The sequence below is a fragment of the Anabrus simplex genome, chromosome 5 (genome assembly GCF_040414725.1).
Source record: "Anabrus simplex isolate iqAnaSimp1 chromosome 5, ASM4041472v1, whole genome shotgun sequence".
Classification (NCBI taxonomy): domain Eukaryota; kingdom Metazoa; phylum Arthropoda; class Insecta; order Orthoptera; family Tettigoniidae; genus Anabrus; species Anabrus simplex.
The window spans coordinates 391,877,593-391,894,238 of record NC_090269.1 but is presented as its reverse complement, the minus strand read 5'-3'; the positions used below and the strand labels follow the sequence as shown (position 1 = coordinate 391,894,238).

The 16,646-nt window shown below is 38.7% G+C and overlaps 1 protein-coding gene across 1 annotated transcript in view; it reads right to left on the bottom strand.

The window, feature by feature from the left end:
- Positions 1 to 263: 263 nt before the first annotated feature.
- The window catches only part of LOC136874974 (uncharacterized), a 57,175-nt gene continuing 40,792 nt past the window's right edge, over positions 264 to 16,646 (bottom strand). Inside the window, exon 3 of the mRNA XM_067148686.2 lies at positions 264 to 625. Within this exon, the coding sequence (XP_067004787.2) occupies positions 387 to 625 (239 nt within the window). The 3' untranslated portion in view covers positions 264 to 386. The remainder of the gene's footprint in view (positions 626 to 16,646) is intronic.

Below are 16,646 nucleotides of genomic sequence, written 5' to 3'. Positions count from 1 at the left end.
TTTGCTGGGAGATAACTGCCTTCAGGAAATAAAGAAGGAGTGTGAGGAACGGAATGTATCGTGAGTATAGTAGGTATGTCGTAAATATAGAACGTGCTATTCAATAAAACAATCATAGGTCACAAAATACCCCGCGTCAATTTTCATGGGTTAAAGAAACCTGCAACACAGTCTACCCCCAATTATATATGTACATATTTATCACGTTTCGTAGATATAAAAACTATTCTACGAATGATGTGTAAATGACAACTGCTTTGAAATATTTTAATTAATAAGTTTCATTTATTATTCACATATTTTTATATATTTTTACATACTTGCATTAAATAAAGGGGAAAATTTGAAATGAATTGTAATATTATATCCTCTTGCAGCTCTGTACCTTAAGCGGACGGACAGGTAGCCTCAGACTCCCACTTGAAGGAATAAATACTTTCTTGCACTCCTGCAATCTCCTCGGCGTGAAGGAGTTCAGCCTTTTTCTCCGAGCTTAATGGTAACTGTTTACTTAGCAGTAAAAGGCCAGGTGCCGTTTGGTTCTTAATACAAAAGGCCAGTTCCATGGTAGAACGATCTGCAGACAGGTAGATCACGTCCATCACCGGGACTAGGCTCTTTATATCTGAAACACAACAGGAAACAATTGGAGCGTGCTAATAAACTTATTTTAATTGATCTGAACGATTAATTTACAAGGTAAAACCTCATATTTATCAACTCATTTAGCAATGTAAATGTCTCTAACGTTCAATTAATAGATCCGTCTAATAATATGGCTATAAATGTACACTGTTGTATACAAATATTTAATTATAGAAAGAAAGAATACGTCTAAAAGCGGAAACACATATAAGTAAAATGAAATAAGATCAGACAAGAATTCCTTTACTCTGAAAATTTAGGAATATATTCCCTGTCCTAGAACAGCACATTGTCCTCTCACCGCTGCGTTACGTGGTTCAAATCTCGGTCACAATGTGAAGTTTGTGCTAGCCAAATTGGAGGGGCGACAGACTTTTCTCTGTGCACTGTAGTTTATTCTATTATTTTTCATTGCAGCAATACTCTCCAGTATCTTTTCATTTAATCTGCCAATCGTTGCCCCAAGGGAGCTGGACAGGTAACCGGCACAATTCCTACCCTGGCCGCTATGTTGGGCTTCATTCATCAGATTCCTGAAGCGATCGAATGACTGGAAACAGGCTGTGTACTTTCATTTCCATTATCTTCCCTACAATTAACCAGTTCCAATTTAGTGTAGTACACAATTACTGCAGCAGAATTAAACTAACTTTGTGGTGCAGACAGATGCTCCTGGGCACATGAGCTTCGGAGATGGCTGATATTTCTAGACCGAAGAGAAAGGGAGAGCAAGGTGGAGCTCAAATCTGATTGGCTGCTTTCAAGGACTTCTCTAGGCCCGAAGCTTCAATGTGCTTTCGAGGGCTGTCACCGTTGAATATCACGTTCAAAAATTTAATTCAATAGAACAATTTGCTGCAAATCTTTAATAATAAAAGGAAGTGTCTGTCTGTCTGTCTGTCTGTCTGTCTGTCTGTCTGTCTGTCTGTCTGTCTGTCTGTCTGTCTGTCTGTCTGTCTGTCTGTCTGTCTGTCTGTCTGTCTGTCTGTCTGTCTGTCTGTCTGTCTGTCTGTGTGCGATGCCCAGCAAAATCTACAGCACGCAGAGATCTGAAATTTTGAACATAGGTAGATGGAAGGGTGTCCGAATGCACCTCGAAGCTGGAATTTTTATTTTCGCTTTCGTTGGTGAGTTATGAACGAAAAACCATCGGAAAACGTGTATTGGAATATGACAATCCAACGTGCATAGAGTCACTGTCGCTAGGCAAGGCAGGTAGAGAACGCATAACAAGGAGCCATTTTAAGTCCATGGCGTAGGAAGCCATTTTTGTCCCTAACACGAGGAACCGCATTCTATCCGTAATATCTGGAAGTGTTTGTCTGTGTGCATGTGTGCGTTGCCCAGCAAATTTTACGGCACGTAGAGATCTGAAATTTTTAATTAGGCGTATTCTTAGATGAAATTTTATGCAATTTTATGTTTTCACAACGACATGACAAATATAGGATATCTGAAGGCAATTCAAACATATCTTTTCTATGAATCTGCCGCAGGCAGGATCTGTAAAAGTTCCTATGTACTGGAACTTGGTCTTTGAGAAGGTGAGAAAATGCAAAATAACGGTAAATAAATAAATAAGTAAATAAGTAAATAAATAAATAAGTAAATAAATAAATAAATAAATAAATAATGCTGTTCGCAATGCATTACATTAAAAGGACGTGTTAAGGGATAACAATAGAAGATAATAACAATGCAAAACACACCAAATAATAATAATAATACAATAACAATAATAATTCCATAGAGATGGACACTTGATGACTGAGTAACCAGCTTGACGGCCTCTAGCTGTATGTCAAGCTGATTGCCTCAGACAGTAGAAGCGTTATTTCAATGTGGACAGGCACGAAGCCTCAAGGCGGTAGATTTACTGGCACTTAAAACAACTGTGCGGGACAAAATTAAGCCACCTCAGCGTCTCCTAAAATTTTAAAAGTAGTTATTTGTATACAAAATCAATAATAGTATTCAGTTCATAGCGCTCTGTTTCATAACTTCGAATTACACACAGCACTGCACACTGCCAACCACTGCAGAAACACGCAGTTATTCAATATGTCATGAAGGAAATTCAGATGTTAGGTCCCTTTAAACAACAAGCATCATCATCATCATCATCATCGAAGGACATTCGGTCGTAAAACCAGACCATGTCCACTCCCTAGGCCTCACAAAGCTAACAACGTTGGATCAGATCACAGCAAGAGTTGGGGATATCATGCATGTCTATACTAATATTATAAAGAGGAAAAATGTGTTTGTTTGTAACGAATAGACTCAAAAACTTCTGAACCGATTTTAAAAATTTCGTCATCTATAGAAAGCTACGTTGCGAGTGAGTAACATGGGTTGTATTTTATTTTCAAAACAATTCGAAGTGGGGGTACGGGGGGGAAGATATAAACATAATAGGCTAATATAGGCAAAATACCGAATTTGTCGTATAAGGACGAGACAAAGCTCAATTTAATCCTCTTGACGCAGAGAACAAAACTCGGTAAGCCCTACGGGCCCGAAAACCATTGTTTTAAGGCCGTAAAACCAACCTTTACGGAGATATTGGCACCACTCTACCCCTGCTATAGGAATCGGATAAAGTAATGAACTGCCGTAACCATGGCAACGTTTGCTCCAGGATTCTACAGCAGCGAAATTATCTATATATATCAAAGCAAGTCGGTCTGGGGCGATGTATATAAATATAAATATTTAAAAATGAAAAAAGATGTGAATTAATGAGGCACTTCCAGAAATCTCAGAAATTTGAAACTTGGTATGGGAGAAGCTGATGACCCCAGGATCCCTAGAAAAATCGAAAATTCTCAAAATTCCCTTAAGGGGGCACGCTGGGGACCTCAAATTTTGGGCTCGGCATAAGAACGCAGTCGTATATGTTATCCAAAGCGACAACCTATAGGTTTCGTGGGCTTAAAACTTTTCAGGAATTTCCAAATTTTTATCCCCCGTCCCCCTAAATCAAGATGGCGGCACAACCTGCCAGACGGGGTAGAAAATTGAAATTACGTGAAATTATAGCTTTTAGTCTCTAACCGACGGAAAAATTCCAAGATGTTCAAAATTTTCACTTTTTACCCCCAAAGATATCGAAATATGGAGGCAATTTTAATGACTGTGCAGACATTCATTTTGAGCTATTTGTTGGCTAAACGGTAAGTCGTATCACAAAGCGGATGGCACAATTTGTCTTCAATTTGGAGTGATCTACAACTTTGGTCCTATGACATTTCTTCGTATCTCTCACCTTTATACGTTAGATTTGGCCGTATTTCCGGATTGTTCGTAAATTTTCTGAATTTTACAAGTGTTTTTCATTGTTTGACATACTTAAAGGAATGATAGGATCATCAAGTTGGGTGCGCACGTTGGCACCATCAGGGGCCATACGTGGACCAATTTTCATGATTCGAGCTTATACACAAGTGGGCAAAGAGTAATGTAGAACGTTAAAAGTTTACCCAATTTTCACCCTATTCAAATTTTAACTCAATTTACCCCCTAAATATGGGAGATACGGGGAAATTGTTTAGAAAAAGACATGTAGATCGATAAATGGGGCGTCTGATGGCGCAAACCGTTTGTTAATATCATGCACCGTTTAGGAATTATGAATCTCGAAGTGTAGGTCTGCACTTTTCAACGTGCACATGCTTATCTCTCATCTATAAGCAAGTCGGTCTGGAGCGATGTACTGTATATATAAATATTTAAAAATGAAAAAAGACGTGAATTAATGAGGCACTTCCAGAAATCTCAGAAATGTGAAACTTGGTATGGGAGAAGCTGATGACCCCAGGATCCCTAGAAAAATCGAAAATTCTCAAAATTCCCTTAAGGGGACACGCTGGGCGGCCTCAAATTTTGGGCTCGGCATAAGAACGCAGTCGTATATATTATCCAAAGCGACAACCTATAGGTTTCGTGGGCTTAAAAATTTTCAGGAATTTCCACATTTTTATCCCCCGTCCCCCCAAATCAACATGGCGGCACAACCTGCCAGACGAGGTAGAAAATTGAAATTACGTGAAATTATAGCTTTTAGTCTCTAACCGACGGAAAAATTCCAAGATGTTCAAATTTTTCACTTTTTACCCCCAAAGATATCGAAATATGGAGGCAATTTTAATGACTGTGCAGACATTCCTTTTGAGCTATTTGTTGGCTAAACGGTAAGTCGTATCACAAAACGGATGGCACAATCTGTCTTCAATTCGGAGTGATATACAACTTTGGTCCTATGACATTTCTTCGTATCTCTCACCCTTATACGTTAGATTTGGCCGTATTTCCGGATTGTTCTTAAATTTGCTGATTTTTACAAGTGTTTTTCATTGTTTGACATACTTATAGGAATGATAGGATCATCAAGTTGGGTGCGCACATTGGCACCATCAAGGGCCATACGTGGACCAAATTTTTTTTTTCATGAGTCTAGCTTATACATAAGTGTGCAAAATGTAATGTAAAACGTTAAAAGTGTACTCAAATTTCCCCCTATTCAAATGTTTGAACTCAATTTACCCCCTAAATATGGGAGATACGAGGAAATTATTCAGAAAGAGACATGTAGAGCGATAAATGGGGCGTCTGATGGCGCCAACCGTTTGTTAGTATCATGCACCGTTTAGGATTTATGACTCTGGAAGTGGAGGTCTGCACTTTTCAACGTGCACATGCTTATCCCTCATATTATTCTTATAAATAAAGTTGTTCGTGTCTGTTTCTCTCTTTGTTTGTTCCACCATCACGTCGAAACGGCTGGATATATCTCAACCAAACTTCATATTTAGAGTATACTCACCCCGGGGAAGGTTTCGATATGCATATCACTTTAAAATCTTTGAAAAGACGGGGGTTTAATAGGAAAATCACAACGGTTTTCCTCCATTTTTTCTTATACTATTGATTTTCTGTAAACTCTGTGGACCGTATGTGAAAGGTCTCTTCATTATAAACAACTTTCGTTATGTTCGTAATTTACCTTACTCTTCAAATGACGGATAAATTTACTATTTTCTGCCGATACCATGGTCTGCATTGAGTGACCGACAGACCGATAACGAATATATGGGTTACCGTGGCAACGTCTCTGACTGCTTGCCAGCAGGGAAGTAACGCATTGCCATTTTCCTCATCATTCCTTTAAATTCGTGGTTGTTCCTTGGGTAGAAAGCAAGAGAGTCTTCAATCGGCCATTCTGCGGGATATTGGCGGAATATCATTGGAGGTTATAACCGTCCTCGAATAGCTTAAGTAATAACACAAATATTAATCTTATCCGGCGTCTTATGGTACAATCATTTCTCGATATGATGTACCGTTTAGCAGCAGTTAATCTGTAAATGAAGGCCTGCAATATTGTAAACAAGCAGATACTTTCGTATGTCGAACTATATATATTCACTGATGTCGATTTTGTAGCGATCGAGAAAGGGTGTGTCTGCTATTGTAATCAGTACTCCGCACACCGAATTTGACTGGCATTAGGAATGGAGTCCTTCTCCAATTCCTGTGTAACTGGCATTAATAAGGCAGGCCTACCATTGTAATGAATAATTCACTTTTCGATTTGACTTTCAGAAGGCAAGGGAGCATGCAGCATACAGTCTTTGGCCGTAGGCAAGCGTTAACGCAGTTATAAACAGATGTACCCATCTAAAATGTGACTGGCATTAGACATACTGGCCTGCTATTTTGATGGAAACTCACCAACTTGGTGTGACTGGCAGTAAGCTGGCTGGCAGTTGGAAAAGGGGACTATCATTATAATGATAACTGCACAACTCAATTTTGACTGGTTGTAGGGAAGTTTCCTGCCATTATAATAAAAACTCCTCAATTTGTAATATGTCTGAAAGTAGGAAAGGGGGGCTGCGAACGGAAATCCCCAAATCAATTGTGACCGCGCAGTAGGCAATGGGGCCTGCAATTATAATGTAAACTTCCCAACTTGATTGTGAATGGCAGAAGGCAAGTGAGCCTGTCGTTATCATCACAAATCCGTAACAAGCACTTTACACTGGAAACAACGTATGGGGACCTCTCCATGCTGTTTCTCGGATAACGCTAAGAGACATGCTATTTTAAAACAATCTTATTTACTGCATGTACAGTATTTATTTCAATATTCGTATACAATGCAGAATACCGTAGCGAAGCACGGGTACATTTGCAAGTCCACAATAAATCACAAAAGCTTAACATGTTACAGGCATGAAAATTGATATTTGGAATCCTCTTTAAAAATAAATGAACACAAATATTCGTTTTCAGAAAATCCACTTAAGGGGGGGGGGGTGAAAGAAAGTGACGAAGGAGTTGAATTATTTATTTATCTCAAAAACAAGATGTTACAGACTTTAATATTTGTACTTGGAATCTCCTTTAAAAATGAACACACTCTTTTTGGAAAATCCACTTAAGGGGGTGAAAAGAATAAAAAAGCGGGTGATTTTTTTAAAAAATGAGTATCTCCTTCTTCTATCGCTTTACCCACACCTGTGAGGTTGCGGGTGCGAACTATGTCGCACATGTGGATTAAACCCTGTTTTACGGCTGGATGCCCTTCCTGACGGCAACCGTATAGGTAGGAATGTAATTTATACTCCTACACTAATATTATAAAGAGGAAAATTTTGTGTATTTGTTTGTAACGGATAGATTCAAACACTACTGAACCGATTTTAAAAATTACTTCACCTGTAGAAAGCTACATTGCCTGTGAGTGATATGGGCTGTGTTTTATTTTCAAAACAATTTGAGTTGCGGTGGCGACGGGGGGAGATATAAAAATATTAAAATAATAGGCTAATAGAGGCGAAATCGAATTTGTCGTACAAGGACGAGACAAAACTCATTTTAAGCCCCTTGACGCAAAGAACAAAACTCGGTAAACCCTTCGGGTTCGAAAACCATGTTTGAAGGCCCTAAAACCAACCGTTATGGAGATATTGGAACCACACTACCCCTGCTCTAGGAATCGGGTAAAGAAACGAACGGCCGTAACCATGGCAACGTCAGCTCCAGGATTCTACAGCAGTGAGATTATGCATGTACGTTTGGGCATAGCTGCCAACCAAAATTGATACACATATGACTTACTATCTGGAAAAATAAACTGTTGTGTAAGACGCTCATAGCACTCCTTTGGGCGGGGATGGAAAGGGAGTGAAGTATAAAAACAACAGCCCCGGAGATCTCCGTAGTACAGCGACCAGCGGTTGCCGACGGGCCTCCGTTTTTACGTACTGGTTTAGGTTTCAGCATTTTGCGGAGTCTGTTATCTATAGTTTAAACTATTTTCTATCAAATCATGGAGTAGTAGGATCACTGATGTTATTAGTGCCGATATTTTGGTCCACTTTTACGATCATTGTAACCATGAAAACAACCAACAACCTATATACTGTACACAATTGTCAAGATGGTGCGCCCATGACTTGAAAATATTTCTCAGCATTTATGCTCAGATTCATTATATGATGTGCGACATGAGTGACAAGCCCTGAGAATTATAATTCTCGATAATTATAGTAGTTTCTTTACCGAGCTCGATAGCTGCAGTCGCTTAAGTGCGGCCAGTATCCAGTATTCGGGAGATAGTAGGTTCGAACCCCACTGTCGGCAGCCCTGAAAATGGTTTTCCGTGGTTTCCCATTTTCACACCAGGCAAATGCTGGGGCTGTACCTTAATCAAGGCCACGGCCGCTTTCTTCCCACTCCTAGCCCTTCCTTGTCCCATCGTCGCCATAAGACCTATCTGTGTCGGTGCGACGTAAAGCAACTAGCAAAAAGAAAAAAAGTAGTTTCTTTTATGCATCGCGTATTTCCTTTATCATTTGTAATAGTTATGAAATGTCGGATCAAACAAATTCATTCAATAATATTTATATTTGTGGTACTACCTGGAGAAAGTATACTTATACTAAACCTGCAGCTTTGTGAAGGGAGCATGTATATCTAGGTGGGAATGAAGGAAAAACATGGTAACAAAAGATCTTAGAGGTCGACGCTAATTAGGAACTAATATTTAGAGGCCCCCGTGAAGAAAATAAGAAGAAGATACACTATAATTCCAAACATGACAAATAATTTCTACGTACTTAAGTAAATACACCAGTGATATAAATATCTAATGAAGTCAGTCACACCGATAGTATGAGTAACTAAAGCCAGTTTCTGATAACCCGTACGAAGAACGAGTACTTCTGTTAGTATTCTATATTTTGTGCTCAGGAAAGTATGAATATTAAAAATTTGGCTAGGTCTTGCAAGTCAAATACTGTTGGGATCGGGAGACTAAGTGAGGCCCGATAGAACGATGAAAGTGGTGAAGTTGGTAGAAGTGTGTGGAAACAATGTCAGACATGGGTAGTGGCCCGCGAAACAATGTCAGACATGGGTAGTGGCCCGCGGTCTCAAGTTTAGAGCCTAGGTTTACCCCTTTTAGTGTCCTCTTACGAGAAGCAAGGGATTCCGTAGACATATCCTACGCCTCAACCAACGGACGTACCTTCTATTTGTTTCACAGGTACTCTCAGGAGTACCCTCGAATATCTTAGAGCTGACGATTGTGGCACCGATTATCCTTCTCAGCATTATGAATCCCCCTTCCCTGTGCAAAGGAATACGATTCTCAAGAAACTGGTGCCGAATAGTATTGGAGTCACCGTCAATATTGGACACGCCGCAGGCGAAGTAGTTCTCATTCCTCGGATTCAAATCATCCCTTCGGATATACCACTTCAGTTTTGACGTATTTCAGTTCAGCCATGTGCATCAAACAGGAACAAGGACAGTCGCTTAAATCTGTAGGAGTCCATCTTGGAAAACCGCGCTTCTCCAATTGTCGACTCTTCAAAAATAACATCATGTATTTCATGCAATTTATGTAAAAACGATGTGTGTTAATAAATAATTTTACTATCTATTTTGCTTTAAAATAAATGGTTTAGAAACATCTAACGATTGAATTAATAAACGCGGGCGAAGCCGCGGGTATGCTAGTAATAAAAAAGTAATGAGATGAAGAAATAAATTTAGCAATAATAAGCATAATTTTAAGAAAATAATTTGATATAGATGTATCAAAATAGAATCGTGCAATTTAAAACATACTGCGCACACATATCATAAATAAAGTATTACATTAGATCACAATATGCATGTTAGAAATGCTAGAAAGTCCATCTAACGTAAGTAAATTTACCAATTCACAGACTGTATAAAAGAAGACGAATAGGCAAAGTATAGCGATACATTTCATTCATTATGAGATTGAAGAGAGAGAAAATTGAAAATAAGGGAACAGTCCATTAAGATTAGAGGGGAATAAAGACTATAGAAAGGAAAGGGAAAGATTTTTGCGGTCATAACTAGATTAATCACTCATGTTTTGCTATTATTCCTACCCTAACACTTGTCAAAGCTCATAGTCTGTGTTGCAACATGATAGAAACATGGGTATCCTGTTGTAAACAATCTACGCAAGTTAAGCCGCGATGAAAAGTCTGATGTCGAATTTCATCATGTTTACGTTGCGACCATAAACCAGAAAGCATTATCAAAAATCGAACTGCCGAAAATGTAGGAATAGGCTATAGTGATTTATTTCGGGCATTATCATAGGCTGACGAGTACAACAATTCTCTTCTTAGTACAACAATATTCTCAATTATGGTTTCTTACGGGGTACTGGGAACAAATGCAAACATTATGAAGTATACCGTCTCCAGCAGACAAGCCTAACACAAGACGAACTTAGAAGTAAACAACCGCCAGATTTAAAGAGTAATCAGACTGAAATATCCGGTTGAATACAGAACAGCTAAATTCTGAAAAATTAATTAAACAGAGGAGAGCAATGACCCGGAAATCACTTAAGAAATCTATTTCTTTTGAAGTAACCACCTAAATTTAAAACTTGGCAAGGAATGATCAAACACTATACATGACTACCCTTGCGATAAGGTGTTCAAACATGGACCGTCCGGAGCAACTCAATGACACGCTTGGAAGTCTTTGAAATGTGGAACCACACGAGAAGTTTCGGGATATCGTGGGTTAATCGATTAAAGTATGAAAAAATACTCCGAAACGCAAGGGCAAGTCGGGAACTCTCCCTTCATTGCTTAATGCACGCACAGTTCTGCACAGGGTCAAGTCGAACAATACAGCTCTGTAAAATTTCTTATATTGGCCGTACACATCCTCAGAACTGAATATTACAGTAGCTAACAATAGATTGGGCAGAGCACAACAGAGGATGGAAGAAGTTTCACAGAACGTCGGACATCATGACTTGTAAAATGGACAGGGATTCACAGTGATAAAAGAATTTTTCATGTGGCAAAAGGTCACACAGAAATTGCCAACTCAGGGGAGTGTGATTCAAATGATAATTTTTGGTGGTACTCTAACGAAGATTTGAATGAATATTGTAGAGGTGGCAGCAATGTGCAGACCAGTAAACAGCGTCAAAGTACCAATGTAACAACGGCCGCCTTACATCAGACTTACTCAAATGAACAGCGGTCTGTTACTCAGTTTATTGAGTAGTGAAGAATGAAAAATTATCGCAAAATGACGGTCAAATTTTATTATAGAAGCAACATGACAGTGTTGAGCCCCCCGTACTGCCCATGGAAATGATTCGATCATGAAACACAATGATTTTGTGTGTCTCCCACATCGGCCATATCTCAGATCTCGCCCCTAGTGATGCAAGAAAGCAGTTAGTGATTAGACATGAAGGTAAAAGTATGATAGCAGTGCACGAATGGATGGCAAACAACTAAAGAATATTCGTTTATAGGAATCAAAGCACTTTGTAAGCACTCGAACAGTTGCATCGAGACTGCATAGAAAAATGATCCCTTCGTGACCGACTTCCGCAGAAAAATATAAACATAAGAAGATATTTAATGTTTACATTTGTCTCACCTTAGATATTCTCACATCACATCCACGACTCGTACTTCCTGATTTAGAACCATAACGCCATATTATTTTTGTATGTTTCCGTTTGCTCTAGATCTCCTTTAAGAGAAGAAATGTAATGGTGAAGATGGTGCAAACCCCAGCCCCCGAGTCGGAGGAATTAAGCAATGGCAGTTAAATTTCCTGGAATCGAAAACGGGTTGCTTTAGACCAAAGACCAACACTCTAAACATTTAGCCATGTAGCGGTACAAATCCGTGTTCTCGTCTGGCGGTGTAGCTGCTATATTCACGTACAACCCCATTGGAATTCAATATACAATTTTAACCGCATATCAGCCCTCCTGCCAATCCCAAGTCGCTGTCACAACTGGGAATCGGAATTGTGCTAACCGTAACACTACGGATGGGAACAGTTGAGAATCTTAGAAGACGACTTAAATGACAGTGGATGAAACTGAGTCACGATACTTCGAACACGTTGAAATGTTTCATTTTATCATGATATTTAAATGTACGGGGGAGCAATATAAAACTTCGTTACTCTATGGTGAAAAAGCTTGTGTTAGAAAGAAATCGTTAACAGAACTACAAAATAGAGTACAACTGTCTATTCATATCCGTTTGATCTAGTTATTTGGAAAAATATACTATTGTCATTATTACAAAAGAAAAATAGAAAATAGATGGTCACACGTTTATATAAATTAATTTAAAAAGCTAAGACTTTAAAATTAATACTGGCTCCAATTAAATGTATATAGAGAAGAATAAATTGTGTGATCTATCAGTTCACACTCAAGTGGTCGGGGGATTTGTTATATATGCCAATTTGAATAATTTTATCTGTGAACGTTCAGGAATTTTAATATTGCTCTCCAAGTTCCAGAAAACTTTATGTGTAGTTTCTCTGGCTGTTTATCGCTCATTTGCGACAAGAGTATCACAACACAGAATTTGTCATGTTTGAGTTGTTAGCATGAAAGGAACTGTTCTGAAGCACAGCATCAGAACTCTACTTCCGATGCAGAGCAGTTGTGTCGCTGTCGCAATCTTGAAATCCAGCTGCTCGGTTGCCAGCAACACTGGCACATTTCATTTGTGCTATGACCACTGGTTTTTTTTTCACCACGGGATTTGAGTGAAAAACGTTACATTTCTTGCTAGAACGTTTGAACTCCGTATGTGTGACAGGTATAGATATTGATGTTCAATCAGCATTGCAGTATTCTGACTGGTCAAGATAGTCACAAATTAAAATGTGGCTTTCCATCAGTTAAGATAATGCATCCGAAACAGTCATATTTCAAAATTTAATATCCTTGGAGCAAGCAAACCCTGTAATTCACTCGAAGACTTAGCTTTTAACTGTACAGCAATATGACACTTTGGCTGAAAAAAATGTGAATTTATAAAAAAATAGCTTGTAATATTATGATGTGTGACGTTGTTGTCACAAATTAGATAACACTATTTCTACATAAGACGAGGTTTATCAGCTGATCAATTTGTACACTTTCAGGATTCCTATGTAATCATGATGGCCCGATGAGAGAAGATGGTAAAACTTGCCCTGAAATCCATTTTAGATGAAAAACCTTTGCAAGATAATGATATGCCCAGTAGAATTAATGTTATCAATTGTAATGTTATGGAGAAAATTGACCAGTGTGTTTATATTACAACGAAGTTTCTCTCTTTATCAGAAAATGTTGCATACTTTGGTATCATGGCATCGTTCACGATGGAAACATAGAAATTTCGTATTCTGGGAGTACACATTTGATGGCACCCACAAATGGTATTTGCTTCTCTTCCTCCTCCTCATCCTCCACCTCCTCCTCCTACGCATCATCATCATCAACCGGTTCTTCGCCCACAGGCGGTGATAGAAGCAGCAGTGAATCATCGACGATTTAATTTGTGTTACAACGTACAAACGGGAAGAAGACAGTGATGTAAGTGAAAAAGATGGTCTGGGTGTTGATACCATAACGACTGATATACCGGTCACTTATAAGAGTGGGTCTTCTTCCCCATCTAGTACTCATCCATACTTAGAAAATACGTCCAATCACTTCATCGATGGGAGTAAGCCCACTTCGGAAATTGATAAATATTATGTAGCACATTGTCGCGACAAAACTTTTGACTATGGGAAGTACAGAAAGAATTCGTTTGTTTACATATGAGTTTGAAATTTCAATGTTCGTGCCGAAGAAAGATTAATGCTGACTTTGTACTGCCTACAGCAATGCTGAGGGAGATGTAAGAAACACCTGGAACAAAAGTACAAACAACAATTGACTGAAAAAACTATCACTGCTTGAAAAGAGGACATTTAAAGAAGTGGTGACAGAAGACACCATTGTTGCAGTTTTGATTTGCAAGAAGTTATGAAACTGGCGAAAGGTAGCGTACCAGTCTTCTAATATAAATCGAAATGAAATGTTCTGAACTTCACTGTCTACAATTTGCAAAAGAGCTCCGGTGAATGGCACGTCTGTGATGAAAGCAATGGAAATGATACACCTCATAAGTATGATAGGAGGAGCAAAGCGAGACAGAATGAGAAACTAAGATGTGAGATAGGAGGTCTTAATTGAAAACCTAAAAAAGTGGAGTAATGGGAATGAAGGTAGTTTTAGCATGTAAAGAGGATGGAAGAGGAAATCATACCTAAACAGATTATGGATATGAAGTTCAAGGGAAAGAGAGTGAAAGGTAAACCAAAACAAGGTGGATCTATTCAATAAAGAGGATTGGAAGAAGAAGAAACATCCTGGATTGCAATAAAAATAGTGAAAAATCTTTGGTGGAAGAAGGGAGGGAGGTGAAGAAGTGCCTTAAATGCTCCGAACAGGAAGAGACTGCATAATGGCAAAAAGCGGAGTGAAGGGTTATTCTAGAGATCATCATCATTGGTTGGAAGAACGGGAGGAGGAATAGCTCATGTGTTAGCTAAACTTAGGAGCTATAGGTGCGTAGCCATCTCTGGCGATATACACGTAGATGAGATTTACTATAATAGTATCTGTTCTAGGGTATCTGTGGAACGCAGAGGTTAAAGAAGGTACGGGGGTTGAATGGGTCCAACTACGATATCAGAAATTGAATTAAAAGTTTAAATAAAGGCTATATTTATTTTAAATAAACAAACCTAACAAATTTTTCACTCAGTGAAATAATGAGATCACAGATACAAATAGCAATCTTGAAACAAGATAGGGAAAATCCAATATTAATGAGATTTTACAGATTGGGGCTTCAAGCTTTTAGTTTACAAGTACAGAGATACCAGAGCCAGTTTAGAAAATTGGAAAAATCCCAAAGATTAGACAGGGACGGAAATATTCTCAATACAAGAACACTTTGCTCCAAAGTAGTAATCTTTAGCCTTCTAGAGGCACTCTTCACTATTACAATATTTGAAAAGAGCTACATGCTCTCAATTTCTTACAGCCCACTCAAGCCAACACATCACAAGATTACACTCACTGGCCTCACAAGGCACGCATAACAAAAGGAATTAATTTTACACAGGAGTATCTAGTACCCAACCTACCGGGTCTTTGCGGAAAAGAGCAGCTTAAATAAATGACCCAGACACAACCTGAAAAGGAGGCGTACACTGCGCTCCCAGATAATTAAATATTAACAACCTACATGGCTCTCGGCTGATGAAACTGGGGCTAGTCCCAAACTACAGAGGTGGCTCGAATGGAAATAACTTTAATACATTACAGGAGCGAAAGGTTGCAAAAACGTAGTCACCTCACACCAAGATGAGGGGGAGTTCGAGAGGGTAACTCACTCTCTATCCCCGATTTCCAGTTAAAACTTTATGAAATTCTTACATTAGCCGAAAAAAGATTTACATTTTAGTAACGTTTGTTACATAGTTAAAGATTCGGAACTTCCCCTTGGATAAATTTGCGGAGACATCAAGAAAGATTGAATTTACGTGGCCATTACCTGGTAGATGTTCTGCCGGCCGAAGATAGAGGCGCCCCGCCTCCTGCCTTAACACACACACTCAAAAAGACGATCGATAGGCCAGGAAACTCAAAAAGCCGCAACTTATATACCCTCAGGGAAGGTTCGAGGGAATTCAGGACTAATCCGGACACACCATCTCAATTTTATTTGCTAATTCAAAGTTAACAAGAAATGCAGGATTGGTTGAAGATTAATTACAAAAATTCATAATTGGCCAGATTCAAAACTGGCGGAAAGAAAAAGAAGTATTGCCAACCCAAAAATAAATGAACATAGTTTCAGTTCTGGAAAACTTAGAAATACGAAACTTCTTTTAAATTATAAGTTCTTCCACCTTGCACCAGAGTGCATGATCAGAGTTTTGATAGTGTCATCTGTGGAAAAATTTCCAAACTTCTTGATGTATAGCAAAACAAAACAAGGAAAAATTAAATCAGCTTAGGATACTTTACAATAACACAATTACTTCTTATTTCAGTAGTGACATCTTCCGTTTAAAGTTCCAAGTTTATGTAGTATCAGTTTCACCTTTTGATCGATAGAGGAGTTTATTAAGGCGCTTATTTTGAATGCGCGGAGTTGAGGTGTACCACCCGGTACAGTATCTATGATATGAAGGAGCTGCACGTGAACACTGGCCCAGGTAGCTGTAAAAATGTCGGATGGCAAAGTCCTGAGTGTTGTGAAGGAATTTCCTGACTCACTTTCCGCCAAGCTATTTTATTCGCATACGGATTTCTAGGAAGGTGTTGTTCTCAAGAGACCGAAGAGATCATCTGACAGTGATGTGTAGTTGACCCTGCAAGTCCCTAAAATGCCAGGAATTCAGGAAAGGAAGATAAGCGATCTGATGGATTTGGTGCATAAGAACTAAATTCTCAAGTACTACCAGCCTTTCTATGGTAGTCTGTAAATATTTGGTGAAGAGTTACAACTTGGAAAAGTGTTCTGTAATTTTTATACCATTTTCCTTTTAACTTAAATATTTCTTACATTTTCATAAAAGGCATGTGCAATGTTACTATATCGACACAACTTGCA